At 45.9% G+C, this 21,281-nt stretch overlaps 1 protein-coding gene across 1 annotated transcript; it reads right to left on the bottom strand.

Moving 5' to 3' along the window:
- Positions 1-132: 132 nt before the first annotated feature.
- LOC106748434 lies at positions 133-20,829 on the bottom strand. The gene is given in 24 exon segments (XM_014626934.1): positions 133-696; positions 767-868; positions 1,013-1,228; positions 1,584-1,732; positions 1,811-2,015; positions 2,369-2,509; positions 2,586-2,707; positions 2,788-2,847; positions 5,641-6,999; positions 7,002-7,050; positions 7,053-7,138; positions 8,074-8,188; positions 8,542-8,689; positions 9,044-9,207; positions 9,626-9,835; positions 10,494-10,967; positions 11,273-11,515; positions 11,604-11,783; positions 11,887-12,018; positions 12,712-12,872; positions 15,379-15,580; positions 16,280-16,489; positions 16,568-16,728; positions 20,751-20,829. Coding segments are annotated over 23 exon segments (4,965 nt in total). The 5' UTR covers positions 16,721-16,728; positions 20,751-20,829; the 3' UTR covers positions 133-612.
- Between the last annotated feature and the right edge of the window lie 452 nt (positions 20,830-21,281).

Here is a 21,281-nt window from a genome sequence, read left to right as displayed (position 1 = left end):
CTTTTTCTTTTGATTTTCGATACTTTAAGTATCTCAAATAACGCCGCCTTCGAGTCGCTTTCGAACCCCCTCATGTTCCTTCATTATTTTGCTCGGTGCAAAACTGCACTTTACGTTGAAATGACGACACTCTTGCAAGTCTTGTTACATTTATTTATAAGGCACTAAATTGTCTCCACATTTGACGTATAACTCAAACACGTCATTAATCTATATGTTTTACGATGAGTTGTCGGGCTAACACTTAAATAGCTCATCTCAGGGTCACCGAGAGCGCATTCGAGCTTTGATATACTGCTCGAATGCGGTACAGGAATATAGAAAATACCAAGAGACTTTCTTTTCTTTCCGACAAACAAGTTCGTACAATCTTTCCAAACTTAGATATTTCATTTCGCCTTTTTTATTCGCTTTCGACTAATGTCGAACAGGTCAAACGAGAAGAAGAAATCGAGATGGGCTCTTTTTTCTAATTCCCGAACCTCGTCGATCCTCATCGGCTTCACACTCCCCCGCCGACCCTGTCTCGCAACGTACATCTCGATGGAATACATGTATATATTAAAGTGTGATCGACTGCGAAATCGGTGCGAATATCGTTATCGTACGGATTCATGCGGTCATGGATTTCTCTTCCTCCTGAAGTCTCTCGATGTCGGACTTGTTCATGAAGTAATACGAGGGCTGCCGGGATTTCTAAAAGGGAAGAAAAATTAGCCTCCCCTGCCACGAGCGATATTCGTCTCAACGGTCTCATTCGTCTTACCAGATCTTTAACAATACGCTTCGCGCCCGCCTTAATTAACACATTACTTAAGACCTCCACGGACGGCACTCCCATGGCGTAATGAAGAGCAGTTCTCTCCAACTGAAACATGAAATTATCACTGATCGCACTACGAAGTTAATTTTTATATTATTTTCTGTGATCGCGAGTTATTTTGTGTTTGAATTTTCAATTTGATCACGCGTTATGCACAATCGGCGAGAATATATCAGCGAGATAACATACGTTATCGCCGATACGCAGTGTTTCTGGGTACGTTCTCGCGATAAATTTGACAAGGTCTTCCTGTTCCCGAAGCACGGCGATGTGCAGAGCGCAGCGGCCGATCGAGTTCTTCCCAACGGCCAGCAACTTTCCACCCCCGTTGTTCTTATGTAAAAGCTCCTTCACGCGATCCACGTCGCTCGCGCGAATCGCGGCGTGCACCTCTTCGCGTTGATTCTGCCGAACATCATCTCGTTGAATGTCAATCGGATTCGAGCCGCGATTAATCGCGGATTAATTATTTTATATCTTACTCAGTCGGGGAATGCGACTCGATCGTTAATTTCAACATTTAATTTCAGAGTTGAAAATTGCTAATTTCCCTGAAAATAAATCTGGCTCAATGGAAATAAATTACTCATCGACCAAATAACTGCTGCCGTTGTCTGTGATCTCTATTAACGTTCGACGATTCGTTTACATACATTTTTCTCGCGCGAGATGGCCGATTTACCTTCGAGGAACGACGGGAAATCGATCCGAACATTTTGATTGACCGGGACGCTCGCGACTTCGCGTCGCGCCGACTTACCGCGTAATTAGGAATCGACTGCAGGAATTGCACGGTAGCTTCGTGGCCCCTTTCCGCTGCGACGTCCATGATGTTCACCCCGTCGTCCTCGGAGTCGAGGATGTGATCGTAGCCCTCCAACAGAAGCTCGACCAATTTTTCCGTTTCACCTGCGCGTCAAATTTCGAAAATCGCATCGGTCCTCGTTTTAACGCGTGCGTTTGCCGAACGTACGTCGTTATCTTTACCTCTCGCCGCTAAGTAAACCACGTAACGATCGATCTCGTCGACGTTCTCGCGGATATTCGCCTGTTCGGCGACGTCTCTGGCGGTTCGATACAGCTCATCCCTGAAACCGACGTTTACCTGCGTCTCCAGCAGCAGGTGGTACAACCCGTCCTTCGAGTAAGAGCGAACTGCCGCGAAGTGGATCATGCTTTGCCCGTGTTCGTCCTGAGGAATGTATCGTTTCTTTCTTTAGTTTGCTCGTGCTCTTTCTAGTCGAATCAGTGAAAACGTCATTAATTGAATCAGTGGAACAGTATTCTACCGATAATCAGTGAGTATTCACTCATTTTTAGCGGGTATTCTTCCAAATCGCCTTCCTCGTCGCGGAAGATTAACGAAAAATCGATCGTAATTCCCGAAAATCTGGTTTCGCGCAAATCGTGATATTTGAGAAAGATTTCATCGGCTAATAAGAACTTTTATAGTTGCGTAATTGCGACTCTAATCAAACAAATCTTATAGGTTTTTACTCTCAGAGCCTTTATGAATCTTTATCTGCGATATTCAGTTTTACATACCCTGTTAGGATTGCTGAACGTAGATTCGGGTACGTCCGAGTCCGGACTCTGCGGGTACCCGGCGTCCTCGTCGAAATTGTCATTCTCGAGGTTCTCCAAGTTCTCCTCCTCGCGATCAGGTATAATGAGAACGTCAGATTCCTGAAATCGAGGTCAGTGAGAAATTAGCCTGTCCTTGGATTTCGCGATTACGCTACTCGAGTCGCAAACGCATTACCTGTTCGTTCGTTTTATTTTTGCTGGCAAAGTTATACAAGTATGTCGCGAGATACGTGACCGGATCTTTTGGCCGCGCGTTGGCAACTTCTGTTAGTCCTTTAATCAAGGGATCGCCCAATGCTGAAAGTAGAATGAATAATATGATTACATCGATTTTGCCGTAAGAATGATAAAACAGAAAAAAGCCGGCCATTACTTACACGACGCCAAATAGCGTCCTTCTTCCGAGCGAAATATCGGAATGTCGACTTCGCTGTCATCTGTAAGACAAACTCATCAGATCGCCGCGGAATAATCGAGAGGAACGCGCTTGCTGCCGCGCGCTTGCTACTTTAAGTCAGTTAAAAATTTAATTTAATTTTTGTCCAATTAGTTATTGAATAACCCATTAACGGCCTGAATTCCATTTACGAGCCGCTTCTCTTTTATCGAGTAAAGTCGTTTGACTAATCTATTATTTTATTTTTATGTTCTTAGCAATTAATTCCAAGTGATATACTTTCGATAACGATGATTCTAATGCTAATTGGAGACAGGAAATAAGCGGATTGATGCTCCGATTAAGGCTTGGCTCTCTCGGTCAGCTATATTGGTTTGATGACGTCCTAAACGAAAAATAATACGCGATAAGGCTGTTTTCCAAATTTTATTGTCAGCACTGAAAATCTATAGTTTATGTTACACATATACCATAGATTGTCAACACTGGCAGTGAATATTGGAACGCAGCCTAAATTAATTGCGGCATGCATTTCTCGCCTATGACGTCATAATAGCAATACGACTGCCCGAGACGGCCGAACTTTAAAAATGTTTTTTGGATTGATTGTGGCCTTAGATGAGTTAACGATAAACGGCGATAACACGAAATTTTATCAGTAAAGTAGCACGCGCGTTTTCGCCTGTTTTCATATTCGCGAGACGGTTCTTCAACATCGAAAACGATTATTGCATCCTCGCGCAGCAGGTGCAAATTTTAATTACGTTCAAATGCTGGAAACTACACAACGAGTTTTTCTAATACTTCCAGTCTTGTTTTTACACGCATCTTTTGCTTTGTTATTTATCGCGATGATGCAATAATGATTATCAGCATTGCGAAAGATAAAACGCTGTGCTACACAACCACTCGGCAAAACGTGACACAAAAATATGCAATCAATCATCTTTAATATGCAGGCACGAGTCCAAAATGCGAAAGCGTAAGCACAGTTACATACGCGCACACGCGCGCACACACGATTAATATATAATAACACGGAAAAAGTGCGCTAGTGATTACTTATATAACAACGACGAAGTAGTTATTGCTGATGATTAGTCAACGGACGTTTAAATGTCAATCTGTTTTGTCGTCGCATTCCGAAGAGAATATTTTGTCCTTTTTCTTTCACGACTATATAATTCTTCTTTATTTATGTTTCTGTTTATACTTATTTGCTAACGCTGGGTTCTATCATTGCACGAAGCAAAATAATATCGACATCTTATAAAAATAAGAGATATATAATATATAAGAATAAAAATATCGAAACACGCATTTACGTGAATCTGTACATATCTGTGTGTATGTAATATTGAAGCGTAATTAAAATTTAAGCGTATTTAAAAAAAATACGGTTTGACACTTAGACGCCCAATGGCTGGTCTTTTAATTGACATAACGAGATCACATTGCGATACGCATATATAATGAGGATAAAAGATTCGGAATACATAGTTTCATTTTAGCACGAATAACACGGAGTTGGAAAGACATGTGCTTCGTCATTTTTGTTTTGTGTGAACATCGACTCGTGCATTACATATAAAGGAAGCCCCTGAAAAACTCTGACAGTTTGAAGCTTGTTGTGCCATTAATATCGCATTGAGAATTCTACGTCGTCGAGTTTATATGAAAGCGGCAGCGTCAGCGTTTGGAATAATCGGATCGATATGTGTGTACACGCGCCAATACGAAACGTTTTCCCGGTCTAAGAAATTGCAAAAAAAAAGATACAAAGTCTAGATCTTTTATTTACAGCTATTAGTCGTGCATTTTTTGCGCGGTGATATACTCGTGTAAGGTTCGTTATCACTCGGTATACACTAATGTTCTCTTATTTTCTCTTTATCTTTTTGCTCTTTTCTCGTTACTTCTTACAATTCGTCGGATTACCTCGAGAAAAAAAGATTTACAATGCACAGTTGTAAGTGGGATGTTGTGCTGCAATATGGTGTCGTGTATATATATTGGTAAATAATGCTAATCATTTACTAACCTAATCGGCAATCCTGCGTTCTCGCCACCGGATAATCCGATTAATAGAGCCGCGACGACTAATTATTTATATCGCGCAATTTCCCTAAGAAGAGACGCCGATGCACGAGAGAAAACAAAATAACGTTCACACGTCTTTCCAACGCATCTCTCTCTTTCTCTCTCTCTCTCTCTCTCTCTCTCTCTCTCATTCTCTCTCTCTCTCTCTCTCGCACGCTACATCCTAAGAAGGTATCTAAAAAAAGGTTCAGTCTATGAGGAGTAATTGACGGTCAAACGTTGGCTGATAATTATCACAGAAGATTCCCACAAGTAAGCGTAAAGTTTAGTTCTCGTAGAAAGACAATTGACAGAAGGGAAAGAGAACGGAGGCTCTCGAAGGCGACCATCGATGTGTATGTTTGTGTATATGCGAGATCTGAATGAGAATCAAGTTGAGTCTGAATGAAAGTCAAGACATCCTCGTCGAGTTGTTCGGCTGACAAGTGGGATCTTGACTCGCTGCGTCTTCGATGAACGACGTACAGATCGCTTTGCGGATCTCGGTGTGGGTTCGTCGCCGTGTAAAATATCCCCTGAAAAAACGGCCGATTCCTCGACGTTAATTAATCCTCCACACGCTAATTACTCGAGATACGCTGCGGCGACGGAGTGGCGAGCGGGCTAGAAATAATCGTCCGAATCGTCTTCAAGAGCTTAGAACCTAACGTTATTGTCCCTTTTGTGACCGTCGAGCCGTGTCTCTCCTACGCCTTGAGACCCCTCGAGGCGTTCGCCCGTTTGCGGAATATGCCGGCGATCAGAGTGGCGATCTTCACCGAATTGTTCAGCGACAGCTCCTTCTCCAGCGTGATGATATTGTGAACCGCTCGAGAGAAGTCCTGCAGAGTCTGCAGCTCGGTGATGGCCAACGACTGCTGATTGCCGATCCTCACCATGTCGCTCTTGGCGGTCTCCCGGACGCTGAGACCGCGCACCACGCAGAGGTGCCGGAGATTGTCCGGTGTCTTCGAAAGCTCCGGGAATCTGACGACCAGGCAGAACCTCAGGGTGTTGCCGAGGGCGTGAGGCCGCGCGGTTAAGAAACCCAGATTCCGATCGCGTTTGAATTTCAGCTTCTGGTCGAATATCATCATCAGTCTGGCCAGCCGGACGTACGCGCGACCCACGAGGCCCGGCCGGTTCTCGTTAGTGCGGCAGACGATGCGCAGGTGGTCCTGGATGTTGACCCACGCGGCGAGGTCGCCGGCGGTGGTGACGAAGACACCCCGTCCGTAAGGCCAGTGCTTACCGTGAAGCCGTCGATCGTCGCTCGCGTCGTACTCCGTGATCGGCAAGAGCAGGCCGGCCGCCGCCAGCTGCGCTCGTATGCGACTGGGCTGTTCCAGGACCTCGTTGAGGGTGAAGTACGTGCCAGCCTCGTCCTCGCTGCTACCCTCCGCCATGATGACGGTGACCTCCGGGCACATCAGCTGAGTCGTGATCTCCCGCTCGACCTCCTCCAGTTGATTGACCGTCAGGGTCAACGGCAGGGTGTACTTGGCGAGATTCCGCGTGCATTCGACGACACCGGCCTGAATGAACTTGGCGATCGGGTCGAGATCGTGCTGCTCGATCGAGGCGAGCGCCACCTCGTCCGGCGGCGCCTCCTCGTCTTCCTCGTCGTCGTTGGTGAAGAAACGCGGCGGCGGGTGGTCGGGCAGATCGCCGCTCGCGGTGACGCAGTGCAGCTCGCGGATGAACGGGTCGAAGAACTCCGTGAAGACGATGTAGCTCTCGAAGTCGGGCGCCACCACGCCGTAGCCGTGGTCCTCGTCGGAGTAGCTGATGGTCGAGTGCGCGCTGCCGGCCTTATTGCCGGTGGCCGTGGCGTTACCGTACCTTTTCATCGCCGGCCATATCACGTCAAAGAGATTGTGGTCCATGCGAGTCACACGGTGCTTGATCAGATCGAATACCGGCCGCTTCAGGCAACGGCCGACTAATGTACCGGTGTTCGACGCTGTCTTCGGTGCGGCCGAGCGGCGGTTACCCGCCAGCAAGCGGAAACACCGTTCCAGAGTGGCCAGTGTCTCCGGCTCGCTCACGTCACGCCGGGCGGAGTAGGCGTCACCTCCGGGCACTGTTCCGGTCTCGTCCGGGTCGGCAGCAGCGGCGCCGGTGACAACAGAACAGCCGAGTTACCATCGGTGTCGTCGGGAGGTGGGATGATGGATTGACGGAGGAGCAAAGAGAGCGTGAGCGGAGAAATCGCGGTGACGTTGGGGACGGTTTGTCGAAGTGAGTGAGGGTGTCACGGGGGGATGAGAGATACTTTATCCTACATTTTTCCCCGGTGACGGCATTTCCGTTCGGTTTCTTCTTGGTATTTTACACGGTCGAGAGCGTGGGATCGATTACGTGCTGTGTCACGTATAGTAATCGAGCGAAGCGAAATCAATTCACAAAAACGGAGGAAATCAAAGGGGATGATCGGCACAACAGTGTGTGTGTGTGTGTGTGTGGGTGTGCTCAACGAGTATTTCGAGCGTTGGGGTTCTTACGCGACGACGCTTGGGAGATGACCTGACTATGCTTGTCTAAATTGATCCCGAACGAAACTGGATATCACAGAATAAAAAGTATTAATGCGATATTGTGCGCGGGAGGGGGTGTAGGGTGGACGACAGAAGTATATATTAGGGCTGTTAATCTTCGACAATTTTCCGAGCTTCGAAGCTTCGAACAGTATAATCTTGCTAATGCTGTAGACTAGTATCTAGATTTATTTTGCTCATGGATTATTCGTGGGATTTTGGAAAGAAATATGTTTGCATTCAACAATGTAGAGTTTTGAAAACTCAAGACAATAATATTGCGTTTCGAAGCTTCGAAGCTTTGATATTTTCGAAATTCAATTAATTCGTCTTAACATTCGGGCTTCGAACCTTCGAAATTCGAATATCAAAGTTTTCGAAAAAAATCATTAGCCGTAGTATATATTTCATCGAGAACGCGAGAGGAAACACAGAGAGAAGACGTTAGTGCCGAGTCTTGTACGACGTCTGCGGTCGATGATTTCACGGAGACTCTCGATTTGTTATAATTAGGAACTGTCATCGATCACAATACACGAAGAAGTATATGACACGGAGGATCGCAGGGATTAAGTGCCCGGCGGACGAGGATTCCTCGTCGAACTGTTCTGTCGATGGTGCTCAAAAGAATGCCTCAAATCAAGAAATACCTTTGTCCGTCAGCATTTCGTCGGCGAGCCTCTCGCTGGCTCCGAAATCGCGCAGGATCTTTTTGTGCGATAGGTCGCTTTGATTTTGCTTGTAATAATCCGCCTTATGTCCGAACTGATAAAAGATAATAAGATAAATAATAAGATAAATAATAAGAAAAAAATAATAAGGTAAAATAAGATAAAAGAGAAAAGATAATACACCTCGTGGGCGCTCGTCCGTACATAATTAAGGATCGACGGAAGGTCGCGTGAGAGCTTCGGCGATTCTCGAATTGAGAGTCCGCGTCTTCGACTCTTCGCGTTGGAATTTCGACCGACTCGCGACTTTCTTCATCGTTGATGAAAAATTACAAAAAAAAAGAAAGGAAAGGAATAGAAACGAAATTTCGTCCGGTATTATTTGGACGAAGACCGGCCACTTCGAGATAATGATCGCGATGAAACGTGCCGTTACGGAGCACTTACGTTATCCTGCACTAAAGGATTGGCGCCCAGGTGCAGCAGGAGGTTGTAGTAATGACCGTTGTCAGCGAGCGTCGCGGCGTAATGCAACGGAGTGCGTCCGTCGAGATCGATCGCGTGAGCGGTCTCTGGAAATCTCCCTGCCAGGTACCTGAATCAGGTATGAAATATTCAATGGGATAACGTGAGCTTGATGATGCAGCCTTATAGCCTGTCATTCGTAACGGAGCCGGTCTATCGCCGCCCGATCACGATAAATAATGAGCCAATCTGCGGGCCTGCGATCGGCTCGCAATAGTTAAACATATACATAGTCGATATTACTGAACGGACTTCCTTTCCCGCGAATCGACGAAACAGTCGGTCGATTTTCGAACCTCCGAGCGTGACGTCTTTGGCCTTGGAAAAGAAATCAGAATACTTCGCCGAATGACAAGTGCAAAGGAGAAGAAAGACGAATAGAAATGAGGAATATGTAAAATATTAAAATATTCCGAGTATATACCTGATGACAGCGGTATTCCCGAATATAACCGCCACGTGCAACGGTGTGGCGCCATGGGGCGACGATTCGTCCCGCGCCACCGCGAATTTGCGACGATCCAGCGCGCTTTGCAGATCGCGGAGGTTACCCTCTCGTGCCGCCATGTGCACCGCGTGAATCTTCCCCTGGTTCGAAAGGACGGTATTATTCTACATATATTTTACATATATTTCTGAACGAGATCAATGGGATTTTATTCTAAGAATTTCCCCGATCACGAGTATCGCTGACAGCCCTATGAGTATTCCTTAACGCTTCAGAGAGAGCTTTAATATTATTTCTGTTTAACGTAGCAAATATTACTGGCCCAAATTCTCTTTGTAATATTATATTATTAATATTATGTAATATTGTGCAATATTAATGCCATCACCTTCCTTTATTTCTTTTGCGAATTATAGTGTTGTGAAAGATATTGCCTTAGAGTTGAGGCACACACACACACTTTTTATATATAATATACATATACATACACCACCACACACATATACACAGACGCACGTATGTTTTGAATATACAATGGCGCGAAAGCAACGCACATACCATGTAGGCTGGCACATTGTCGATGAACGCCTGGAGTTCCGGATTTCCGGACTGTCGTCCAACTAATCGCCGGCCTTCGCCGTTGAGAACCAGAGCCGCCAGTTGTTCCATGTTGCCCTTTTCCAGCAGGTTGTCTACTTCCAGATCATGGGCCATGCTACCCTCGTTGAGTTCCAACTCGGCGGGCTCCTCGTGCTCTCCGACGATGACCTGCTGTCATGTCTAGGTACAAAATCATGCGCACGGCAGTGAGCGGCGCGTAGCGATCGATAGCAGATATTAATCGCGTCTGGGAATCCTACATGCACATCGATCGTTTCCTGCCGCGCCACATACACCACGTATGATGTATACTTATAAGTGGTGCCCGCAGAAAGGTAAGGTCCGTCGATAACGGCACGCTCTATGAATTAATATATTCGCCTTCGTCGGGGAATCGCGGAAGAATCTCGTTTCGGCAGCGAAATAAATAGACGGCGAGCTTGTTCTTCGTTTAAACAGCATTATTATTGTATTGTAATTGTCATTACATAGTGCGTAATACAATAATTATGTCATTTCGTATCTAACGATCTAACAGGGGAAGCAGATCAAGAGATTCCGACTGCGCGTCCCGTCGATAATCGGCCTCCGATCATGCGCGATGCATGATTTTAATATATAATATAGTAGCTAAATATCGATGCTAAATTTAAATGTATATAGCCGAGCTGTATATATGTACATACATATATATATATATATATATTCAAAAAATAAAATTGAATAAATAAAAAAGAGCGACGTGAAGTCGAATTTCTTTTCTCTCTTTCAGAAAAGACGCAGCGTGTCGTGACAATCGTGGCAGATAACACGCTCGAGATCATACCTGCTCCTCGTCCTGCGCAGGATCGTCGACACCGGAGTCACCGGTGCTGGGATCGTTCCTCTCCTCATCGTTTTTTTCGCCGTCAGCGATTTCCTCGATCTTCGGGGATTCCTCGGCCTCGGCCTCTTCGTCTCTCGCGACCGGCCCGGTCACTACGTCATCGTCCGAGGATGCCTTCTCCTCAGAATCGTCCGCTTTCGTTTCCTCCTCCTCCTCCTCTTCCTCCTGCTTCTCCTCCTCCTCCCGCTTCTCCTCTTCGTTCGCTTCGTCGTTCGGGGCTTCCTCCTGCTCTTCCTCTTGCTTCTCTTCACCGTCGTTAGCTTCATTATTTTCTTCATTCGGCGCCTCCTCCTCCTCCTCTATTCCTCCGTTCGGTGTCTCAGCCTCCTCCTCCTCCTCGTTCTGCGGCTGTTCGTCATCCGCTCTTTTCACCTGTTCCGTGAAACCCCCCGTATAATCCTCAGTACCGTGGATCTGAGATCACGAACCGAGGAAACGTGTCGAGGAAAAAGAAATGAAAAAAAAAGGGAAACGAATCCCCGTCGTTCGATTATTCATTTCACGTCGAGATATTACCTACTCCTTTCATCCAGAATGCCGTTTTGCGTTTGAATACGCTGAATAATTTTTGAATAATTTTTCAGTAATGATTTGGAAACAAATTAACTCAAATAATGCATGTAATAACAACTAGAATAACAATCGGCGTACAGAAATCGAGTTTCTGCGAGGAGCGTCTGAGTAAGTTCTAACGTGAGCAACGACAAGCAAAAAAGTACCTCACTCGAGGCGTCCGAGTCCTTGGTGGTGGAGTCGGCGCTACCGAAGGCGCTGTCGACGTCGCTGCGGCTGATCATCTTCTTCATTCCTCGCGTGAGGGCCTGGCTCGCCTCCAGGATCCTCCAGTCCCAGCTTCGCGGGTAAGCGCTGCCGGAAACGCGAGGCGCGTCCGGTATCACCGAGAGATTCGTCAGGTCCACGTCCGAGGGCCGGTTCTTGTAGAACGCGGGCGCCTTCTGCCTCTGATTCGCGAGACACGTGAGACGTTATCACCGTGATCGAGTCCTGAACGAACGATTTCATCATACAGGCAGGGTACCGCCTACTCACGTTGTCCAGTTTGCTTTCATCGGCTCCATACTCCGTCAGGAGATCGTACATTGCGCCATCGTCCTTGAGCGCAGCAGCGTAATGCAGAGGAGTCTTTCCTTCGTTGTCCTGGGCGGCCACGGCCGCAGGATACCTTTCGAGGATCTCACGCACGATGTCCGCGTGCCCCAAACCGGCGGCCTGCTCGCAGAAAGGATGAAAAACCAGGTTAACCACTCGATTGTATTTTTCTTCTCGGCAGTTTCGCATCACAATTCGTATCGAGCAACTCGGGAGCCCCTACCTTATGCAAGGCGTTTAGGCCATTGCTATCCTTGCCGCCCAGGACGACGGGCGAAACAGGTTCCTCCAGTTTTATTTTAAGACCATCCAAGTTATTGTTAATGGTCGCCGTATGAATGTCTTTTATCGTGCCCTGAGAATACAACGTGGAGATTTGATCCGATAATTTATTCATTTATTCCCTGTTTATACGGAAATAATCTTCCTTCGACACACATTAGACATTTTGCACAAGCAAATTGGGATATAATAAATGCGATATTTACGAAAGAAGAATATATCAATTGAGAACGAAATGCTGTTCTTTTACATTAATATATATTTTCGATGTTTCGTGTGAGATCGTAAAAGAAATTCGAACAAATACCTGCACAGAGAAAAAGGTTTCTTTAGATTTAATGTTTCTATTTATTTGACTAAAATTTATTTCATAGAAACGACATATACTTATGCGAAATATTATTTGTTTGTGTAAAATGGTTACTGTCTCATTCAGGAAAACTATATTATTTAACAGCAAAAACGCTATTATTTGAAATAATATTTTTTAACCAAATAAAATATTATTTGGTTACAATAAATATGTAAAATGAAACAAATAATTTCTTTATAAGAAAATTATCTTTCGTCTCAAACAAATTTTTTATTTAAGATAAAGATACATATTCGTTGAAAAGTCTAATCGTACTTATCAATTAACGAAACATTAGTTTTTCTGGAGCGATGCCGATGGTGAAATTCGTTTCGCGAAAATTTATTAAATTTGAAGAAATCTTTTTCTCAGTGCGTGCATGTTGCGGAAAATAATTCTATTCCGCCAACGTACCATGATGAAGGGCACGGCCTCCAGGAATTTTCTGATCCGGGGATTGTTGCTGGTCTCGCATCGCAATTTCCCCCCGTATCCCTCCCAGAGCACCTGCTGCAATTTCCCGATGTCTTTGTTGTGTATCCATATCCTGATATTGGAGGGCTTGCAGTCGAGATCTGTGCGAAAAGTCATTGTATATCGTTAGCGTCACGCTCGCGAAATTCGGCACGATTTAGAACGAGTGAACGAGTAGTTCTACTTTTCGCTCATTGAAAACTTGTCAAAGTTCGTTGGATCGCATGTAGACAGGTCAAAGGATGAGTCATTTCACGTACGCGGAATCAGAAAATTACTTGAGGAGTGACAGAAAGAAACGAATACCGGGAGAAAAATCGGACAAATAGACCTGTGTTTCGGGAAGAATTAAAATTAGTCCGAAAGATTGTTTACTCACGAAACAATGAAAATCAGAGAATCGGGATAAGATAAACGTGAGAATTTTTCTGAAAGACAGAGCAGTTACCCGAGCAGTTGAAATTTCGGCCCTACGTTACCACTCTGATGGAACGTGGCGTGCGCTTCGTTATTATCCATGAAAGAAACATAGCTAATAAAAGAGCCCGACTTGTGCGAGCATCTAAATACATACATTCAGGGACACCTATTCTGGTCGGACGTGTCCGACTCTGGCACGACTCAACGTATCGATGCGCGCCCGTTCGGTAATAGTTACGTGCACGCCTTAATATTTCATATCGTCTTGAATATATCGCGGATGGCGTGCGGGATCCGCCGGTTAATAAATTTTCTAGGAGGCGGAGCAGTGTACGGAGAGTCGGTCGTATTACCGACACGCTTAGCGTCGCGCGTCCTACGCTGCATATAGACATTGCGTTACTCCGAATAAAAAGAGACTCGTCGGTCTGTTTGCAGCCCTTCACCCGCCACGCGCCTCGGTATCACCCCCGATGAATTATTATAGTCGCGATCGTTTGCGAAATGTCGCGATCACGCGATAATTCCCCCGAGCGGGCGTTCGAAAATAATAACAAAGCGGACGGCGATCGATTGTCGCCGCGCGATCGAAACGTCGTCGATTTTAATTTGCGCGCGCGAGATTCACGGCGAAGCATGAAAGCGGCGGAACGCGGAGCGACGAGAGATGATTACTGCGTCATCTGGTATAATTCGCTAATTGCTTTGCACGGCGGATTAAGTTTAATTCGCTGTCCGTGCGCATTGTCACCGCCGTGCATCTGTGAGCGCATCTTGCGCAAGCAATTCGGCGAATCTCATCCGTGCATGAATTACGTAATCGGAACGAAGACGACCGTCGGAATGTGTGTGTGTGTATGTGTGTGTTTACAGGAAATAGCTTCGCTATTCCAATCCTCAGACGGAATTGCCGGTATGCGCGATCGAAGAGAAACAGATAGGATGGGTTCTTATCGCCGTCGAAATTAGAACTCGGTCTTTCTTGCTCGTTGACGATCGTTCGATCTACCGCGCGACCTAATTACGTAGCGTTCGGGCGGAATTACCCGTGTTTTAACCGTGGAAAAGTTTCTCCAGATGTAATTCGGTTCGCCCGGTTTGCCCGCGGCAGACGTAGCTCGTGTGTCCCGAAATTGACGACGGGGGATACGCGTGTACTATTTTCTTTGAAGACGCGTTAAAACGAGAACGAAAAGTCCCGCGCGTCGTCGTGCTCGCGCAGCAGATTTCCTCCGTTTAAGCGCTACGTAATTCCCGCCGGGGGTGGGCGGTAATTCTTCGTTTCGACCGCGTTGCCGTATCGAGCGGGGTTAGCCTTGCCTTTACGAATTTATGTGCTATCGATTTTTCACGGTCATTAGAAGCGAATATGTGGGGTATAAGAGACGGGGGGATCTATAGCCGCGAACGTAGGAAATCGACGAATTCGCTGTAATGCGCGACTAGCGACCGCGCGATGTTTCTACGAATTTGTTCTAATGATTCACCCGAGTTATGCAATATTTAGAGACGTGTTCGCGGAGAACGTCGAACATGAAAAACGCAGGCCGCGTCGTGCGAACTTCTACGAAACACCTCGCGAAAACGTACGTCACCTGCTTAATCTATACGTTTAACAGCAGAAAATATCGCGTGGCAATTGAGAATTTCGCTCCCCCATATTGATAGAAAATTATTAGTTATCGTCGGCGCCAGACATATCCTTTCTTTATTTTAACTGCAGAAAAAGTTCGGAAGAACTATTTCTCTAATAAGAGTTCGAGTATTGAGTGTCGGCGATAGCTACTTTACTTGCGTGTTGCTGCTACTACAAAATAGGTTTGGCGCCAAAAGCAACTATAATTTTCTATCATTGCAGAGACCTCAATTTTAACATCTGAGTTTGCATTTTTTAGTAATTCCGACTATTTGTAAGAATTCATATCTCGTAATTTATATTCTTCCTAAGAGATTTTCCGAAGAAGAAAAATTCGCCTATTTTTGTCAATTAAATTAATTAATCTCTTAATTTAATTAATATCACGATGATATTCCGGAGATTAAGAGAGAGAGAAAAAAAAGAGAGAAAGAGAAATTAATCTTCAAACGTAGTTCTCGATATGTCACTCTTCGCACGAGTTCCCCCTCCTTTATCCCCGCGTTTTCCCCTCTCCACATCCTGACGAGCGCGCGAATGACGATACTCACAATCCTTTCCGGTGCTTTTCCTCCGGCGGGACATGATCTCCACTTCTGGCAATTCAATTTCGGCGCAGTGTTCCAGGTAATAGGCCGCCGGATTCCCCTTCTTGTCGCAAACGCTGGCGTCACATCCGCCTTCAATGAGAAGATCCCAGACCGCGTCGGGGTCCTTGCACGCGGCGCAATAGTGCAGAGCTGTTTTCCCTTCCTGAACAAGACGCGTATCTCAGATTATTCGATTGTTAATCATCAAATTAAGCGAATTAGTCAAATTGTGAAATTTAATCGATCGATCGAATTATCCGATTGCAACCGATCGCGCGTCTCCCTTGTTTCTTTCGCGAGTCTTCGGCGAGCATTCGCGGGAGAAGTGTGCGCGCGAGGGTGCGCGCTAAGGGTTGATATACGGTTCGGGGCCGCACCTTCAGCGCGATGCGTGCGCGAGGGAAGAACAGGTGGTTTACACTTGGTTATTATCGGCGTCACGCGATACGGAATCGCGATAAGCGGAAAGAAACTGCTCGATTATTCAGAGCGCGTGGCCCTTCCCGCTTTGTCGGGTCTTCCGCGTACGCCGGGCGGACGACGAACGTGTTTGCGTCGCGATCCCGTCGCGAAAGTAGACCGGCGAAGCTCGCGAATCGTGCAGGATAATCGATCGACACTCCTGTCCATTAAGAGCCGAGGCTGAATTAAAGCAATTAGAGAGACATTACGTTGCGCAAACAGAGCGAGGCTCGAGAGGAGTTCTGCGAAACTAATTTCGCGCGAGCACACGAGAGCGTTTTATCGATCTTTTAATTATCGGAATTGACATCGCAGCGATCAGCCAGGACTGTTGAAGCACGCGTTGTAGAACGAACGTTTCCCGTGACGCGAGTCCTTTGTTATCAACAAAGCGACCGACCTTATCTTTTTGTTGCGGTGTGATGGGGTAGTTCTCTATGAGCCATGCGACGATGTCCGGCTGATCGTAGTAGACCGCCTTGTGTATCAAGGGGGTGCCGCAAGAGTCCTTCGCGATCGCCAACTTCTTCTTCGGCTCCTCGCTTACGACGCGCTGCGTCTCCGCCAATGAGCCGCGCGCCACAGCGTCGTGCACTTGAGCGATCTTCGTCTGAAAAACCGCAGGTGTGCGATCTTCGAGCTGAATGTCTGAAAAAAGTGCCGCGCTACCAAAGGGGCGTTCTCTTACCAAATAGTTCGGGAGTCCCTTCAGGAAGACGCGGGTTCGCAGATCCTGCGAGTGTTCGCCCAACAAGCGCACACCTCGACCCTCCAACACAACGTTCTCGAGTTTCTCGAGCTCGCCACGCTGCAACCAGGTCTTCACGGCCGACGAATTCATCTGAGCCGCTGCAACGGTGAGCACAAAAGCTCGAAAATCGTCGGGGAGGATGGATATTATGTGTGATTCGTATAATTGTATAAAAAAATCAGTCGAAGCAACTCGAGTTGAATTGAACGAGCTTGATTTCAGAGCTGCGCGTGGAAAACTAGCTATTTTAAGGCTTGTATTCGCAGCCAGATCTTCCCTATTGGAAGTTTCCAGGTGGATTCCCGCGGGAATCCCAGGAAACTCACGTGAATTCATACGGGGATAATAAAAGTCCATACAGGAATGGTCTGTGAAAATCCATGTAGAAATCCATACTGTACGCGATAATTCATATGCGCTGAGAAAAAGATTTCTTCAAATTTCATAAATTTTATCGCATCCAAACAAATTTCACCATTGGCGTTACTCCAAAGCAACTAATGTTTCGATTAATAAGTGCGATTGTTAGACTCTTCAACGAATATGTATCTTTATCCTAAATAACAAATTTGTTTGTGGAACGAAAGACAATTTTCTTATAAAAAAATTATTTGCTTCATTTTACATATTTATTGTAACTAATTTTCCCGGCAGAATTTTCGTGTTTTTTTAATATTTTTTCCTATGCTGAAACATGCTGAAGAGTTAATTACGTCTCACAGCAGAAAACATGTGCTCTCTATTGCGAACGACGGGCGTTACGTAAGAACTCAATACGTGTTTTAGGGGGCCAACAGACAGACAGATTTCGCAGATATATTTTCCCGTCGCCGGTTTCAACCCTCGTTATCGATTGGTGCGCGAGTTCCATATAGTATTCGAGCATATTTTCGTTTGCATATTCATGGCTGGTCATATGCCTGATTGAGGGGTTACGACGATGTAATAGCAACATTTACGAGCACGCGAAACATTGGGATTTACCGAAAGCTCAGACGGAATATAACTACGGGGGTTTCCGGATCCCATTTAGTCGCAAAATTCTGCTTAAATTTAGACGTAAATTTCTGCTTTGGGATATAATGGGGTTTGATTGAAATTCTCACGTCCCGTCCCGAGTTTTTCAATCAACGGGGTTGCTCCGATCGCGCGAACTCTTCTCGCTGTAGCGCGAAAAATATCATCGCTGTGATGGGGTCGCGATAATTACGTTTGCGGTGACGGTGAAAACCGCAAGAAAACGCTGTGAACGTTGAACGATTATTTAATAGCCGCAAGCCGACCGACGACGCGATTTATAATTACGTGCCCATTGGTATGCATAGGTGACGCGCTATCGCGCGCGTCAAATCATGTCGATTTATTTAAATATACATAAGCGATTAATCCGGAACACACGGTGCTGTTCTCTGACTTTTCCTCTTGCGCGCAAACAATCGGTGAATTCCCCGTTTCCACGGTCTCGCGCGAATGGAATTCAACGGAATGCAAATGTGGCTCCCGCCACGGTATCACCGTGTCGCGCGTTACGTGCTTTCGTTTTTCGCAGACGTTGAGCGATCCTTACATGCACGTGTTCCCATCGTTTCAGATACGCCGTACAGCCGGCAGAGGAAAGGTCGCGACGTTTTCACCTCGGTGAAATTTTCGAAGAACGCATCCGGTATCCGATAGAAAGATTCTCTTTTAATTGAACGCTTCGCAGAAAAACTCATCTTTCTTTCGAATGTTGTCAATAAAGAAATTCTCCAAATCCGTACTCATTGAATATATGGATGTCACGGAACTCATTGAGAAGGAAACGTTTTACGACCTTTCTTCCACCGACTGTACGTTGCTAAATATAAGCGTGTTTAAAATATACTAATAAATTCGCGATAATGACATTCGCGACGACGAAAAGGAGGATAACGCTTTCCGCGCGCTATTTTCCATCGAACGTTCCTAACAACGCAAATTCCACGTATCATCGTAAGGAAAGCGTGCTCATATGCGTATTAATTAGTGCATCACGGGGACTTCTTAAAACAAAAGGCTGGAGGTGTAAGGCACGTGTCTACTTTTCAAGCACGAGCAAGATAAGCAAAAACTGTTAATAAGTTCTTCCGATTTTAATTGCTAATGCGAACGATATTTGCAATCGCGTGTTCCCCTCGGGGAAGATGAGAGATGTATTTGCGATAATAATTGCGTAGCACATAAATCTTCATATTGATGCCCGATGTCTCTGTCACGAGCTAATTTATACGCGCCTCAGTAGTTCGCGGAATCGATAAAGCTTTGAGAATAAATTGCCTAATCGTAATTTTTTATTTATTATCGAATTTGTGACTGATCGTGATGATATTAAATCTTCAGCAACGCGATAATAACTTTACATGCAAATTGCAACAGCTTTCAGTTGGACCAACCAAAAAAAAATATAAACGACAATAATACTGACTGTAACTATAACTATATGATATATACATACGATTGCATATAATTATAATGAGATCGACGGATTTTCTTTGTCTCTAAGCGCGAGACTTAGTTTGGCAAAACACTGCACATTAAGATTTAAGTAAGAAAGAAGCAGGTGTTTGATGATTTTGATGAAGAAAGAACGTTTCGGTGTTCTCGTATTTCTTTCTCTTTTCAGTTAATTAATTATGCAGGAAGGTGAATGCTGATGAATTGATTTTCTGGGTGCTTAGCCAGGCTGGGTGCTGTGCGCGGCTCAGTCGGTGCGAGTCGAAGATAGAAAAGTGATGTACCTGGCTCGGCTCGGATTCACCTCGACTTTACAAACGACATTCGCGGCTTAATTAACGGTATCATATGCGGATCGAAGGAGGATCGCGAGGGTTATTACACGCGTCGGACGTCGGCGACGTGCGACACGAGGAAGCGTCGCGCGTCGAATGGAACGCGTCGGCCCGACGGCGCGTCGAGACGCCACCTGCGAGGGCCCGGTCGTCCGCGTTGCCCGGCTCTCGCGAAATCGGATTTTCACGTGGGATCGCAGCGTCCAGCCCTCGGCCGGCTGATAAATAAGTGATCGAGCATCGATGAAGAATTCATGTCGGAGCAGCGACGAAGTCGCGACTCCCGCCGGCAGAGGTGCATTCCTCGTGGGAGGAATAGTGTCGCGTTCGATCGACTCTTTGAAATGGAATAAGCGATGTATCCCCGCGCGCGTGTTTATCTTTCCCCGTCCTCCCCCCTCTCTTTCTTTCTCTGCGTCAATAACCGCGGGAAATCGAGCGTTACAGTTGCAACGTGATAGATTACTTCAGGGGGGGGGGGAGGTATGGTAGGTTGATAGGTCGTAATCCCGAAGGATATGTTGCACATGAGAGAACGCGGCCCGGTTTGATAAGACGCGACTCGTCGTGTTTTTGCTTTTCCCGTCAATCGAGCGTCGTTCAATACGGATGTAACGCGTGATGGATCGATATTCTAACGGATAATTTTGTTAAGGGATGACTCGGTTTTTCGTTCGTCGCGACGTCGTTTGTCGCGATAACCCTGACCTGCCTGTCGTGATGCTCTCGGCGATTATCGACTTTCATTTTCGTTTCGTCCTGCGCTCTAATTCGACGCCTCCTCATCGGTGGACTCGTCGTTGTTATCGCTTTTATTTGTTTGTTCGCGCATCGCCGACCGCCGGAATCGATGTTAGTGGGTACGGAGCAATGACACATCGATCATGTTATAGTTCATAGGTATCTCGGCGTCGCGTGTACGCTCTTTGACTGATTTTATCGTCGCGATACACAAAAGCAAAAGTGTAAACTGGAGATTGAAAATCGCGCGATAAAAGTGCCTTCAATGGCTGTAATTATTTCACCGCAAAATTATGGTCAATTATACCGATCGTTTGTGTGGATACATGGATCTCGACGAAAGTTTCGAATGTTTGGAAAACGCCGATCTGAGAAGCGCAAAAATCTGTCGCAAACAATAGAACGAGTGTATCTTACATCACCTGAGATTACGATAATTTATCGTAAGATTACGCGGAAATCAATCAACCAAATTGATTTTTATCGATTTTAATATCTGATTGTGATTTGGATTTTTCTCGAATTTTATCGATTCAACATATTTTTCGTCCGCGTACCAATCGTAATATTACCTTTTCGGGCGAGAGATGCCCACGGATGTCACCGAGAAATAAAATGATACCGAGATCACCTTCGCAAGATCGTCGATTAGCACGAGCTTCGCCTTCGTACTACTTTGTAAGAATCTCCATTCTTATCCTTCCGTTCGCAGAATGTTGGTTAACTCGCCGTTTGATTCGCTACTGTCAAAAGTGTCACTCAGATTCATAGTACATTGCGCGCACCACTTTTGCCCTCCAAGTAGAGCCCAAGCGCGTACAAGTCGCTACGAGTCGTCTCGTAAGACTGACGATGCATAGTTTTCCACGTGTCCTATTCACCGAGCTTCTATATTATTCACGAGGGCTATAGGTCAGAAAGTGGTTTCAGTATGACGCCTCGCAATGGAGTGGTAATGAAGTTTTTTAATCGCGTCAACCGGGACAACCGAGAGCCGTTCTGCGCGGAAGTCCGCTTAAAAATTACAACGGCGATCCGCTTTAATGCTTTTTTTCGAGATCCATTCTTCGTATAAGTATTTATTCGAATTATTATACTTAACG

The sequence above is a fragment of the Dinoponera quadriceps genome, unplaced genomic scaffold (assembly GCF_001313825.1).
Source record: "Dinoponera quadriceps isolate SergipeBrazil2010 unplaced genomic scaffold, ASM131382v1 scaffold2183, whole genome shotgun sequence".
NCBI classification, from domain to species: domain Eukaryota; kingdom Metazoa; phylum Arthropoda; class Insecta; order Hymenoptera; family Formicidae; genus Dinoponera; species Dinoponera quadriceps.
This window is presented reverse-complemented; position numbering and strand designations above follow the sequence as displayed.